General features: G+C 50.0%; 1 protein-coding gene and 1 long non-coding RNA gene across 2 annotated transcripts in view; both read left to right on the top strand.

Annotated features, from left to right (window-relative positions):
- LOC142908148 (uncharacterized) overlaps positions 1 to 14,811 on the top strand; it is a 219,794-nt gene that overhangs the window by 77,574 nt on the left and 127,409 nt on the right. The gene's annotated exons all lie outside the window — the stretch shown is intronic.
- The window catches only part of LOC142908152 (uncharacterized), a 38,511-nt gene that overhangs the window by 4,048 nt on the left and 19,652 nt on the right, over positions 1 to 14,811 (top strand). Inside the window, exon 2 of the mRNA XM_076058434.1 lies at positions 2,134 to 4,033. Within this exon, the coding sequence (XP_075914549.1) occupies positions 2,134 to 3,165 (1,032 nt within the window). The 3' untranslated portion in view covers positions 3,166 to 4,033. The remainder of the gene's footprint in view (positions 1 to 2,133; positions 4,034 to 14,811) is intronic.

Below are 14,811 nucleotides of genomic sequence, written 5' to 3'. Positions count from 1 at the left end.
TCCGCAGTGAGCGTTCGAACATTCCACGTGGCCACACGAAGTGGCTTTTCGTTGTTTCTGGAGTAGCCCCGAGGGTAGAGATTCAATCTCCTGGCTCCCCCAATTGGGGTTTGGCCAGGAGACGTCATAGACGCCTGGCCCCCCGGGGCCTCCGGCACAAGCTTATTAGTTACATATTTCAGTTTAACTCGTGGTTTCGTGGTAATTAATTGAAGGTGGAGGGGTTACCAGCCCCTCGCACCCGTCCAGAGCCCCCGTTTAGCCCCTGTGGTGGACACAGACGCCATGAGGGGAGGGGCCAATCGGAATTGGCCCTCCCCCCACAGCACTGTCCACGACAGAGTTGCCCGTCCGGCACCGCGAGGAGGTAGGGGGTTGTTTTGCCGGACACACAAAACCACACACACACCTGTACACTTGTACACCTGTAGACACACACACACCTGTACACCTGTACACCTGTAGACACACACACCTGTACACCTGTAGACACACACACACCTGTACACCTGTACACCTGTAGACACACACACACCTGTACACCTGTAGACATGTAGACCTGTACACCTGTAGACACACACACACACACCTGTACACCTGTAGACACACACACACCTGTAGACACACCTGTAGACACACCTGTAGACACACACACACCTGTACACCTGTAGACACACACACACACCTGTAGACCTGTAGACACACACACACCTGTAGACACACACACACCTGTACACCTGTAGACACACACACCTGTAGACACACACACACCTGTAGACACACACACACCTGTACACCTGTACACACACACACCTGTAGACACACACACCTGTAGACACACACACACCTGTAGACACACACACACCTGTACACCTGTAGACACACACATCTGTAGACACACACACACCTGTACACCTGTACACCTGTAGACACACACACCTGTACACCTGTAGACACACACACACCTGTACACCTGTACACCTGTAGACACACACACACCTGTACACCTGTAGACATGTAGACCTGTACACCTGTAGACACACACACACACACCTGTACACCTGTAGACACACACACACCTGTACACCTGTAGACACACACACCTGTAGACACACCTGTAGACACACCTGTAGACACACACACACCTGTACACCTGTAGACACACACACACACCTGTAGACCTGTAGACACACACACACCTGTAGACACACACACCTGTACACCTGTAGACACACACACCTGTAGACACACACACACCTGTAGACACACACACACCTGTACACCTGTAGACACACCTGTAGACACACACACACCTGTAGACACACACACACCTGTAGACCTGTAGACACACACACACACACCTGTACACCTGTAGACACACACTCACCTGTAGACACACACCTGTACACCTGTAGACACACACACACACCTGTAGACACACACACATCTTTACACCTGTACACCTGTACACCTGTAGACACACACTCACCTGTAGACACACACCTGTACATATGTAGACACACACACACCTGTAGACACACACACACCTGTACACCTGTACACCTGTAGACACACACACACACACACACCTGTAGACACACACACCTGTAGACACACACACACCTGTAGACACACACCTGTACACCTGTAGACACACACACACACCTGTACACCTGTAGACACACACACCTGTAGACACACACACACACACACACCTGTACACCTGTACACCTGTAGACACACACACCTGTAGACACACACACACCTGTAGACACACACACACCTGTACACCTGTAGACACACACACACACCTGTACACCTGTAGACACACACACCTTTAGACACACACACACACCTGTACACCTGTACACCTGTAGACACACACACACCTGTACACCTGTAGACACACACACACACCTGTACACCTGTACACCTGTAGACACACACACCTGTACACCTGTAGACACACACACACCTGTAGACACACACACACCTGTACACCTGTAGACACACACACCTGTACACCTGTACACCTGTAGACACACACCTGTACACCTGTACACCTGTTGACCTGTCAATCCGGTATCTCAGGAATATCCACATTGCGAGTTCTCTCCCTCGCGATATTTATAGCGACACTCACAGAGAGACAATCATCACTACCACACACACAGAGAGACAATCACTACCATCACTACCATCACACAGAGACCATCACTACCATCACACAGAGACCATCACTACCACCATCACACACACAGAGAGACAATCATTACTACCACCACACACACAGAGACAACCATCACTACCACCATCACACTCACAGAGAGACAATCATCACTACCACCATCACACACACAGAGAGACAATCATCACTACCATCATCACACACACAGAGAGACAACCATCACTACCACCATCACACACACAGAGAGACAATCATCACTACCATCACACAGAGAGACAACCATCACTACCACCATCACACACACAGAGAGACAATCACTACCATCACACTCACAGAGAGAGACAATCACTACCATCACTACCATCACTACCATCACACACACAGAGACAATCACTACCACCATCACACACACAGAGAGACAATCATCACTACCACCATCACACAGAGAGAGAGACAATCATCACTACCACCATCACACTCACACAGAGAGACAATCATCACTACCACCATCACACACACAGAGACAATCACTACCATCACACTCAGAGAGACAACCATCACTACCATCACACACACAGAGACAATCATCACTACCACCATCACACTCACAGAGAGACAACCATCACTACCATCACACTCACAGAGAGACAACCATCACTACCATCACACTCACAGAGAGACAACCATCACTACCATCACACACAGAGACAATCACTACCATCACTACCATCACTACCATCACACAGAGACCATCACTACCATCACACAGAGACCATCACTACCATCACTACCATCACACAGAGACCATCACTACCATTACACACACAGAGACCATCACTACCATCACTACCATCACACAGAGACCATCACTACCATCACACAGAGACCATCACTACCATCACTACCATCACACAGAGACCATCACTACCATCACACAGAGACCATCACTACCATCACTACCATCACACTCACACTGAGACCATCACTACCATCACTCACACCACTACCATCACTACCATCACTCACACCACTACCATCAGTACCATCACACTGAGACCATCACTACCATCACTCACACCACTACCATCACTACCATCACTCACAGACACCACCAACACACACACAGACACCACCAACACACACACAGACACCACCAACACACACACAGACACCACCAACACACAGACACCACCATCACTCACAGACACCACCAACACACACACACACAGACACCACCATCACACACACAGACACCACCATCACACACACACTGCACCATCACTACCATCACACACACACACAGACACCACACACACACAGACACCAACACACACACACAGACACAGACACCACCAACACACAGACAGAGAACCATCACACACAGACACCACCACTACCACTTCCATCACCACCATTAACCTCCAACACCATCACTCACCCATAGCCCAGCCGCAGTCCGGCTGTAGTCCGGCTGTAGCCTGCCTGTAGTCCGGCTGTAGTCCAGCTGTAGCTCGGCTGAAGTCCGCCTGTAGCCCGCCTGTGGTCCGTCTGTGGTCCACCTCTAGTCCGGCTGTGGTCCGCCTGTAGCCCGCCTGTAGTCCGGCTGTGGTCCGCCTGTATCCCGGCTGTAGGCTGGCAGTAGCCCGCCTGTAGTCCGCCTGTAGCCCGCCTGTAGTCCGCCTGTAGCCCGCCTGTAGTCCGCCTGTAGCCCGCCTGTAGTCCGCCTGTAGCCCGCCTGTAGTCCGCCTGTAGCCCGCCTGTAGTCCGTGCGTCTTGAACTCTCAGGAGAGGAATCTGCGGAATTTCCCCAACGTCTCCCCAACGTCTCCCCAACGTCGCCGGGAGGTAATGTTTGACGTCTCACACGGACAAAACTCCGTGTCTCTGTGTGTCTCTGTGTGTCTCTGTGTCTGTCTCTGTGTGTCTGTCTCTGTGTGTCTCTGTGTGTCTCTGTGTCTCTGCGTGTCTGTGTGTCTCTGTGTGTCTCTGTGTGTCTCTGTGTCTCTGTCTGTGTGTGTCTGTGTGTGTCTCTGTCTGTGTCTCTGTGTCTCTGTGTGTCTCTGTGTCTCTGTGTCTGTCTGTCTGTGTGTGTGTCTCTATGTCTCTGTGTGTCTCTGTGTCTCTGTGTGTCTCTGTGTGTCTCTGTGTCTCTGTGTGTCTCTGTGTCTCTGTGTGTCTGTCTGTGTGTGTGTCTCTGTGTGTGTGTGTCTCTGTGTGTCTCTGTGTATCTCTGTGTCTCTGTGTGTGTCTCTGTGTGTGTGTCTCTGTCTGTGTGTGTGTCTCTGTGTGTCTCTGTGTGTGTGTCTCTGTGTGTGTGTCTCTGTCTGTGTGTGTGTCTCTGTGTGTCTCTGTGTGTCTCTGTGTCTCTGTGTGTCTGTCTGTGTGTGTGTCTCTGTGTCTCTGTGTGTCTGTGTGTCTCTGTGTGTGTCTCCGTGTCTCTGTGTGTGTGTCTGTCTGTGTCTCTGTGTCTCTCTGTGTCTCTGTGTCTGTGCGTCTGTCTGTGTGTGTGTCTCTGTGTCTCTGTGTGTCTCTGTGTCTCTGTGTGTCTCTGTGTCTCTGTGTCTCTGTGTGTCTCTGTGTCTCTGTGTGTCTCAGTGTGTCTCTGTGTCTCTGTCTGTCTGTGTGTGTCTCTGTGTCTCTGTGTCTCTGTGTGTCTGTCTGTGTGTGTCTCTGTGTGTCTCTGTGTCTGTGTGTCTGTGTGTGTGTCTCTGTGTGTCTGTGTGTCTGTGTGTCTGTCTCTGTGTGTCTGTGTGTCTCTGTGTGTCTGTGTGTCTGTCTCTGTGTGTCTCTGTGTGTCTCTGTGTCTCTGTTTGTCTGTCTGTGTGTGTGTCTCTGTGTCTCTGTGTGTTTGTGTGTCTCTGTGTGTGTGTCTGTCTGTGTCTCTGTGTCTCTCTGTGTCTCTGTATCTGTGCGTCTGTCTGTGTGTGTCTCTGTGTCTCTGTGTCTGTGTGTGTGTGTGTCTCTGTCTGTGTTTCTGTGTCTCTGTGTCTGTGTGTCTGTGTGTGTGTCTCTGTGTCTCTGTGTGTTTGTGTGTCTCTGTGTGTGTGTCTGTCTGTGTCTCTGTGTCTCTCTGTGTCTCTGTATCTGTGCGTCTGTCTGTGTGTGTGTCTCTGTGTCTCTGTGTCTGTCTGTGTGTGTGTCTCTGTCTGTGTCTCTGTGTCTGTGTGTCTGTGTGTGTGTCTCTGTGTCTCTGTGTGTCTCTGTGTCTCTGTGTGTTTCTGTGTCTGTGTGTCTCTGTGTCTGTGTGTCTGTGTGTGTGTCTCTGTCTGTGTCTCTGTGTCTCTCTGTCTCTGCCTGTGTGTGTGTCTCTGTGTCTCTGTGTGTGTGTCTGTGTGTGTGTCTCTGTGTGTCTCTGTGTGTCTCTGTGTCTCTGTCTGTCTGTGTGTGTGTCTCTGTGTCTCTGTGTGTCTCTGTGTCTCTGTGTGTCTCTGTGTGTCTGTGTGTGTGTCTCTGTGTCTCTGTCTGTGTGTGTGTCTCTGTGTGTCTCTGTGTCTGTCTGTCTGTGTGTCTCTGTGTGTGTCTCCGTGTCTCTGTGTGTGTGTCTGTCTGTGTCTCTGTGTCTCTCTGTGTCTCTGTGTCTGTGCGTCTGTCTGTGTGTGTGTCTCTGTGTCTCTGTGTGTCTCTGTGTCTCTGTGTGTCTCTGTGTGTCTCTGTGTCTCTGTCTGTCTGTGTGTGTGTCTCTGTGTCTCTGTGTCTCTGTGTGTCTCTGTGTCTCTGTGTGTCTGTCTGTGTGTGTGTCTCTGTGTCTCTGTGTGCCTGTGTGTCTGTCAGTGTGTCTCTGTGTGTCTGTGTGTCTGTCTCTGTCTGTCTCTGTGTGTCTCTGTCTGTGTCTCTGTGTCTCTGTGTGTCTGTCTGTGTGTGTGTCTCTGTGTGTCTGTCTGTGTGTGTGTCTCTGTGTCTCTGTGTGTCTCTGTGTCTCTGTGTGTCTGTGTGTCTCTGTCTATGTCGCTGTGTCTCTGTCTCTGTGTCTCTGTCTGTGTCTCTGTGTGTCTCTGTGTGTCTCTGTCTGTGTCTCTGTCTGTGTGTCTCTGTCTGTGTCTCTGTCTGTGTGTCTCTGTCTGTGTCTCTGTGTCTCTGTCTCTCTGTCTCTGTGTCTCTGTCTGTGTGTGTCTATGTGTCTCTGTGTCTGTCTCTGTGTGTCTGTCTGTGTCTCTGTATGTCTCTGTCTATATGTCTCTGTCTGTCTCTGTGTGTGTGTCTGTCTGTGTGTCTCTGTGTGTCTCTGTGTCTCTGTGTCTGTGTCTCTCTTTCTGTGTGTCTCTGTCTCTCTGTCTCTCTGTGTGTGTGTCTGTGTCTCTGTCTCTGTCTGTGTGTCTCTGTTTCTATGTGTGTCTCTGTGTCTGTGTGTCTCTTTGTGTCTCTGTGTCTCTGTGTCTCTGTCTGTCTGTGTCTGTGTGTCTCTGTGTCTCTGTCTGTCTGTGTCTCTGTGTATCTGTCTCTGTCTCTGTGTCTGTGTCTCTGTGTGTCTCTGTGTCTATCTGTCTCTGTCTCCGTGTCTGTGTCTCTGTGTGTCTCTGTGTGTGTCTCTGTGTCTCTGTGTGTCTCTGTGTCTCTGTCTCTGTGTCTCTGTCTGTGTCTCTGTCTGTGTCTCTGTCTGTGTCTGTGTGTCTCTGTCTGTGTCTGTGTGTCTCTGTCTCTGTGTCTCTGTGTCTCTGTCTGTGTCTGTGTGTGTCTGTGTCTCTGTCTGTGTCTCTGTGTCTGTGTCTCTGTGTGTCTCTGTGTCTCTGTCTCTGTATGTGTGTCTCTGTGTGTCTGTGTCTCTGTCTGTGTCTCTGTCTGTGTCTCTCTGTCGCTGTCTCTGTCTGTGTCTCTGTGTCTCTGTCTTTATGTGTCTGTGTCTCTGTCTCTGTGTGTCTCTGTGTCTCTGTGTGTCTCTGTGTGTGTCTCTGTCTTTGTCTGTCTCTGTCTGTGTCTCTGTCTCTGTCTGTCTCTGTGTCTCTGTCTGTGTCTCTGTCTCTGTCTGTGTCTCTGTGTCTCTGTCTGTGTCTCTGTCTCTGTCTGTCTCTGTGTCTCTGTCTGTGTCTCTGTCTCTGTCTGTGTCTCTGTGTCTCTGTCTCTGTGTCTCTGTCTCTGTGTGTCTCTGTGTCTCTCTGTGTCTCTGTGTCTCTGTCTGTGTCTCTGTGTCTCTGTCTGTGTCTCTGTGTCTGTGTCTCTGTGTCTCTGTCTGTCTCGGTGTCTCTGTCTCTGTGTCTCTGTGTCTCTGTCTGTCTCCGTGTCTCTGTCTGTGTGTCTCTGTCTGTGTCTCTGTGTCTCTGTCTGTGTGTCTCTGTGTCTCTGTGTCTGTGTCTCTGTGTCAACTGTGTGTCTCTGTGTCTCTGTGTGTCTCTGTGTCTCTGTCTGTCTCTGTGTGTCTCTGTCTGTGTCTCTGTATCTCTGTGTCTGTGTCTCTGTATCTGTGTCTCTGTGTGTCTCTGTCTCTGTGTCTCTGTGTGTCTCTGTCTCTGTGTCTCTGTGTCTCTGTCTGTGTCTGTCTGTCTCTGTCTCTGTGTCTCTGTCTTTGTGTCTCTGTCTGTGTCGGTGTGTCTCTGTGTCTCTCTGTGTCTCTGTGTGTCTCTGTCTGTGTGTCTCTGTCTGTGTATCTGTCTCTGTGTCTCTGTCTCTGTGTCTCTGTCGCTGTGTCTCTGTATCTGTGTGTGTCTCTGTGTCTCTGTGTCTCTGTGTCTGTGTGTCTCTGTGTCTCTGTCTGTGTCTGTGTCTGTGTGTGTCTGTCTCTGTGTCTCTGTCTCTGTGTCTCTGTCTCTGTGTCTCTGTGTCTCTGTGTCTCTATCTCTGTGTCTCTGTCTCTGTGTCTGTGTCTCTGTCTGAGTGTCTCTGTGTCTCTGTGTCTCTGTCTCTGTCTGTGTCTGTGTGTCTCTGTGTCTGTCTCTGTCTGTGTCTGTGTGTCTCTGTCTCTGTCTGTGTCTCTGTCTGTCTCTGTGTCTCTGTGTCTCTGTCTGTGTCTCTGTGTCTCTGTCTGTGTCTCTGTCTCTGTGTCTCTGTCTGTGTCTGTGTCTCTCTGTGTCTCTGTGTGTCTCTGTGCCTCTGTGTCTCTGTGTGTCTCTCTCTCTCTGTCTGTGTGTCTCTGTGTCTCTGTCTGTGTGTGTCTCTGTGTCTGTCTCTGTGTGTCTCTGTCTGTCTCTGTGTGTGTGTCTGTCTGTGTGTATGTGTGTCTCTGTGTCTCTGTGTGTCTCTGTCTGTGTGTCTCTGTCTGTGTATCTGTCTCTGTGTCTCTGTCTCTGTGTCTCTGTCGCTGTGTCTCTGTGTCTGTGTGTGTCTCTGTGTCTCTGTGTCTATGTCTCTGTGTCTCTGTCTCTGTGTCTCTGTGTCTGTGTGTCTCTGTGTCTCTGTCTGTGTCTGTGTCTGTGTGTGTCTGTCTCTGTGTCTCTGTCTCTGTATCTCTGTCTCTGTGTCTCTGTCTCTGTGTCTCTGTGTATCTGTGTCTCTATCTCTGTGTCTCTGTCTCTGTGTCTGTGTCTCTGTCTGTGTGTCTCTGTGTCTCTGTGTCTCTGTCTCTGTCTGTGTCTGTGTGTCTCTGTGTCTGTCTCTGTCTGTGTCTGTGTGTCTCTGTCTCTGTCTGTGTCTCTGTCTGTCTCTGTGTCTCTGTGTCTCTGTCTGTGTCTCTGTCTCTGTGTCTCTGTCTGTGTCTGTGTCACTCTGTGTCTCTGTGTGTCTCTGTGCCTCTGTGTCTCTGTGTGTCTCTCTCTCTCTCTGTCTGTGTGTCTCTGTGTCTCTGTCTGTGTGTGTCTCTGTGTCTCTGTGTCTGTCTCTGTGTGTCTCTGTCTGTCTCTGTGTGTGTGTCTGTCTGAGTGTATGTGTGTCTCTGTGTGTCTCTGTGTCTCTGTGTCTGTGTCTCTCTGTCTGTGTGTCTCTGTGTCTCTGTCTCTCTATGTGTCTCTGTGTCTCTGTCTGTGTCTGCGTGTCTCTGTGTCTCTGTGTGTCTCTGTGTCTGTGTGTCTCTGTGTGTGTCTGTGTCTCTGTGTCTCTGTCTGTCTGTGTCTGTGTGTCTCTGTGTCTCTGTGTGTCTCTGTGTCTCTGTCTCTGTCTGTGTCTCTGTCTGTCTCTGTGTCTCTGTGTCTCTGTCTGTGTCTCTGTGTCTCTGTCTGTGTCTCTGTCTCTGTGTCTCTGTCTGTGTCTGTCTCTCTGTGTCTCTGTCTCTGTGTCTGTGTCTCTGTCTGTGTGTCTCTGTGTCTCTGTGTCTCTGTCTCTGTCTGTGTCTGTGTGTCTCTGTGTCTGTCTCTGTCTGTGTCTGTGTGTCTCTGTCTCTGTCTGTGTCTCTGTCTGTCTCTGTGTCTCTGTGTCTCTGTCTGTGTCTCTGTGTCTCTGTCTGTGTCTCTGTCTCTGTGTCTCTGTCTGTGTCTGTGTCTCTCTGTGTCTCTGTGTGTCTCTGTGCCTCTGTGTCTCTGTGTGTGTCTCTCTCTCTCTGTCTGTGTGTCTCTGTGTCTCTGTCTGTGTGTGTCTCTGTGTCTGTCTCTGTGTGTCTCTGTCTGTCTCTGTGTGTGTGTCTGTCTGTGTGTATGTGTGTCTCTGTGTCTCTGTGTGTCTCTGTGTCTGTGTGTCTCTGTGTGTGTCTGTGTCTCTGTGTCTCTGTCTGTCTGTGTCTGTGTGTCTCTGTGTCTCTGTGTGTCTCTGTGTATCTGTCTCTGTCTGTCTGTGTCTGTGTGTCTCTGTGTCTCTGTGTCTCTGTCTGTGTCTGTGTCTGTGTGTCTCTGTGTCTGTCTCTGTCTGTGTCTGTGTGTCTCTGTCTCTGTCTGTGTCTCTGTCTGTCTCTGTGTCTCTGTGTCTCTGTCTGTGTCTCTGTGTCTCTGTCTGTGTCTCTGTCTCTGTGTCTCTGTCTGTGTCTGTGTCTCTCTGTGTCTCTGTGTGTCTCTGTGCCTCTGTGTCTCTGTGTGTCTCTCTCTCTCTGTCTGTGTGTCTCTGTGTCTCTGTCTGTGTGTGTCTCTGTGTCTGTCTCTGTGTGTCTCTGTCTGTCTCTGTGCGTGTGTCTGTCTGTGTGTCTGTGTGTCTCTGTGTCTCTGTGTGTCTCTGTGTCTCTGTGTCTGTGTCTCTCTGTCTGTGTGTCTCTATGTCTCTGTCTCTCTGTGTGTCTCTGTGTCTCTGTCTGTGTCTGCGTGTCTCTGTGTCTCTGTGTGTCTCTGTGTCTGTGTGTCTCTGTGTGTGTCTGTGTCTCTGTGTCTCTGTCTGTCTGTGTCTGTGTGTCTCTGTGTCTCTGTGTGTCTCTGTGTATCTGTCTCTGTCTGTCTGTGTCTGTGTGTCTCTGTGTCTCTGTCTGTGTCTCTGTGTATCTGTCTCTGTGTCTGTGTCTCTGTGTGTCTCTGTGTGTCTATCTGTCTCTGTCTCTGTGTCTGTGTCTCTGTGTGTCTCTGTGTGTGTCTCTGTGTCTCTGTGTGTCTCTGTGTGTCTCTGTCTCTGTCTGTGTCTCTGTCTGTGTGTCTGTCTCTGTGTTTCTGTCTCTGTCTGTGTCTCTGTCTGTGTCTGTGTGTCTCTGTCTGTGTCTGTGTGTCTCTGTCTCTGTGTCTCTGTGTCTCTGTCTGTGTCTGTGTGTCTCTGTGTCTCTGTCTGTGTCTCTGTCTCTGAGTCTCTGTGTCTCTGTGTGTCTGTGTCTCTGTGTGTCTGTGTCTCTGTCTATGTCTCTGTGTCTCTGTCTGTCTGTGTCTCTGTCTCTGTCTGTCTTTGTGTCTCTGTCTGTGTCTCTGTCTCTGTGTCTCTGTGTGTCTCTGTCTCTGTCTGTGTGTCTCTGTCTGTGTCTCTGTGTTTCTGTCTCTGTGTCTGTGTCTCTGTGTGTCTCTGTGTCTCTGTGTGTCTGTCTGTCTGTGTGTCTCTGTGTATGTGTCTGTCTGTGTCTTTGTGTCTCTCTGTGTCTCTGTGTCTGTGCGTCTGTCTGTGTGTGTGTCTCTGTGTCTCTGTGTGTCTCTGTGTCTCTGTGTGTCTCTGTGTCTGTGTGTCTCTGTGTCTGTGTGTCTGTGTGTGTATGTCTGTCTGTGTCTCTGTGTCTCTGTCTCTGTGTCTCTGTCTCTGTGTCTCTGTCTCTGTGTCTCTGTCTGTGTCTGTGTGTGTCTCTGTGTCTCTGTGTGTCTGTCTGTGTGTGTGTCTCTGTCTGTGTCTCTGTGTCTCTGTGTGTCTGTGTGTGTATCTGTGTCTCTGTGTGTCTCTGTCTGTGTCTCTGTCTCTGTGTGTCTCTGTGTCTCTGTGTGTCTCTGTGTCTGTGTGTCTCTGTGTCTGTGTGTGTGTCTATGTCTCTGTGTCTCTGTCTCTGTGTCTCTGTCTGTGTCTCTGTGTGTCTCTGTGTGCCTCTGTCTGTGTCTCTGTCTGTGTGTCTCTGTCGTGTCTCTGTGTCTCTGTCTCTCTGTCTCTGTGTCTCTGTCTGTGTCTGTGTGTGTCTGTGTGTCCCTGTGTCTGTGTGTCTCTGTGTCTCTGTCAGTGTCTCTGTCTCTGTGTCTCTGTGTCTCTGTCTGTCTCCGTGTCTCTGTCTGTGTGTCTCTGTCTGTGTCTCTGTGTCTCTGTCTGTGTGTCTCTGTGTCTCTGTGTCTGTGTCTCTGTGTCAACTGTGTGTCTCTGTGTCTCTGTGTGTCTCTGTGTCTCTGTCTGTCTCTGTGTGTCTCTGTCTGTGTCTCTGTATCTCTGTGTCTGTGTCTCTGTATCTGTGTCTCTGTGTGTCTCTGTCTCTGTGTCTCTGTGTGTCTCTGTCTCTGTGTCTCTGTGTGTCTCTGTCTCTGTGTCTCTGTCTGTGTCGGTGTGTCTCTAAGTCTCTCTGTGTCTCTGTGTGTCTCTGTCTGTGTGTCTCTGTCTGTGTATCTGGCTCTGTGTCTCTGTCTCTGTGTCTCTGTCGCTGTGTCTCTGTGTCTGTTTGTGTCTCTGTGTCTCTGTGTCTATGTCTCTGTGTCTCTGTCTCTGTGTCTCTGTGTCTGTGTGTCTCTGTGTCTCTGTCTGTGTCTGTGTGTGTCTGTCTCTGTGTCTCTGTGTCTCTGTCTCTGTGTCTCTGTCTCTGTGTCTCTGTGTCTCTGTGTCTCTATCTCTGTGTCTCTCTCTCTGTGTCTGTGTCTCTGTCTGTGTGTCTCTGTGTCTCTGTGTCTCTGTCTCTGTCTGTGTCTGTGTGTCTCTGTGTCTGTCTCTGTCTGTGTCTGTGTGTCTCTGTCTCTGTCTGTGTCTCTGTCTGTCTCTGTGTCTCTGTGTCTCTGTCTGTGTCTCTGTGTCTCTGTCTGTGTCTCTGTCTCTGTGTCTCTGTCTGTGTCTGTGTCTCTCTGTGTCTCTGTGTGTCTCTGTGCCTCTGTGTCTCTGTGTGTGTCTCTCTCTCTCTGTCTGTGTGTCTCTGTGTCTCTGTCTGTGTGTGTCTCTGTGTCTCTGTGTCTGTCTCTGTGTGTCTCTGTCTGTCTCTGTGTGTGTGTCTGTCTGTGTGTATGTGTGTCTCTGTGTCTCTGTGTGTCTCTGTCTGTGTGTCTCTGTCTGTGTCTCTGTCTCTGTGTCTCTGTCGCTGTGTCTCTGTGTCTGTGTGTGTCTCTGTGTCTCTGTGTCTATGTCTCTGTGTCTCTGTCTCTGTGTCTCTGTGTCTGTGTGTCTCTGTGTCTCTGTCTGTGTCTGTGTGTGTGTCTGTCTGTGTGTATGTGTGTCTCTGTGTCTCTGTGTGTCTCTGTGTCTCTGTGTCTGTGTCTCTCTGTCTGTGTGTCTCTGTGTCTCTGTCTCTCTATGTGTCTCTGTGTCTCTGTCTGTGTCTGCGTGTCTCTGTGTCTCTGTGTGTCTCTGTGTCTGTGTGTCTCTGTGTGTGTCTGTGTCTCTGTGTCTCTGTCTGTCTGTGTCTGTGTGTCTCTGTGTCTCTGTGTGTCTCTGTGTATCTGTCTCTGTCTGTCTGTGTCTGTGTATCTCTGTGTCTCTGTGTCTCTGTCTGTGTCTGTGTCTGTGTGTCTCTGTGTCTGTCTCTGTCTGTGTCTGTGTGTCTCTGTCTCTGTCTGTGTCTCTGTCTGTCTCTGTGTCTCTGTGTCTCTGTCTGTGTCTCTGTGTCTCTGTCTGTGTCTCTGTCTCTGTGTCTCTGTCTGTGTCTGTGTCTCTCTGTGTCTCTGTGTGTCTCTGTGCCTCTGTGTCTCTGTGTGTCTCTCTCTCTGTCTGTGTGTCTCTGTGTCTCTGTCTGTGTGTGTCTCTGTGTCTCTGTGTCTGTCTCTGTGTGTCTCTGTCTGTCTCTGTGTGTGTGTCTGTCTGTGTGTCTGTGTGTCTCTGTGTCTCTGTGTGTCTCTGTGTCTCTGTGTCTGTGTCTCTCTGTCTGTGTGTCTCTATGTCTCTGTCTCTCTATGTGTCTCTGTGTCTCTGTCTGTGTCTGCGTGTCTCTGTGTCTCTGTGTGTCTCTGTGTCTGTGTGTCGCTGTGTGTGTCTGTGTCTCTGTGTCTCTGTCTGTCTGTGTCTGTGTGTCTCTGTGTCTCTGTGTGTCTCTGTGTATCTGTCTCTGTCTGTCTGTGTCTGTGTGTCTCTGTGTATCTGTCTCTGTGTCTGTGTCTCAGTGTGTCTCTGTGTGTCTATCTGTCTCTGTCTCTGTGTCTGTGTCTGTGTCTCTGTGTGTCTCTGTGTGTGTCTCTGTGTCTCTGTGTGTCTCTGTCTCTGTCTGTGTCTCTGTCTGTGTGTCTGTCTCTGTGTCTCTGTCTCTGTCTGTGTCTCTGTCTGTGTCTGTGTGTCTCTGTCTGTGTCTGTGTGTCTCTGTCTCTGTGTCTCTGTCTGTATCTGTGTGTCTCTGTGTCTCTGTCTGTGTCTCTGTCTCTGTGTCTCTGTCTGTGAGTCTCTGTGTCTCTGTGTGTCTGTGTCTCTGTGTGTCTGTGTCTCTGTCTATGTCTCTGTGTCTCTGTCTGTCTGTGTCTCTGTCTCTGTCTGTCTCTGTGTCTCTGTCTGTGTCTCTGTCTCTGTGTCTCTGTGTGTCTCTGTCTCTGTCTGTGTGTCTCTGTCTGTGTCTCTGTGTTTCTGTCTCTGTGTCTGTGTCTCTGTGTGTCTCTGTGTCTCTGTGTGTCTGTCTGTCTGTGTGTCTCTGTGTATGTGTCTGTCTGTGTCTTTGTGTCTCTCTGTGTCTCTGTGTCTGTGCGTCTGTCTGTGTGTGTGTCTCTGTGTCTCTGTGTGTCTCTGTGTCTCTGTGTGTCTCTGTGTCTGTGTGTCTCTGTGTCTGTGTGTCTGTGTGTGTATGTCTGTCTGTGTCTCTGTGTCTCTGTCTCTGTGTCTCTGTCTCTGTGTCTCTGTCTGTGTCTGTGTGTGTCTCTGTGTCTCTGTGTGTCTGTCTGTGTGTGTGTCTCTGTCTGTGTCTCTGTGTCTCTGTGTGTCTGTGTGTCTGTGTGTGTATCTGTGTCTCTGTGTGTCTCTGTCTGTGTCTCTGTCTCTGTGTGTCTCTGTGTCTCTGTGTGTCTCTGTGTCTGTGTGTCTCTGTGTCTGTGTGTGTGTCTATGTCTCTGTGTCTCTGTCTCTGTGTCTCTGTCTGTGTCTCTGTGTGTCTCTGTGTGTCTCTGTCTGTGTCTCTGTCTGTGTGTCTCTGTCGTGTCTCTGTGTCTCTGTCTCTCTGTCTCTGTGTCTCTGTCTGTGTCTGTGTGTGTCTGTGTGTCCCTGTGTCTGTGTGTCTCTGTGTCTCTGTCAGTGTCTCTGTCTCTGTGTCTCTGTGTGTCTCTGTGTCTCTGTCTGTGTCTGTC

The sequence above is a fragment of the Petromyzon marinus genome (genome assembly GCF_048934315.1).
Source record: "Petromyzon marinus isolate PM22_M1 ecotype Great Lakes invasive population chromosome 73 unlocalized genomic scaffold, UKy_Petmar_22M1.pri1.0 chr73_unloc.5, whole genome shotgun sequence".
NCBI lineage: Eukaryota > Metazoa > Chordata > Hyperoartia > Petromyzontiformes > Petromyzontidae > Petromyzon > Petromyzon marinus.
The sequence above is the reverse complement of the archived record's forward strand: the minus strand, read 5'-3'. Positions and strand labels throughout refer to the sequence as shown.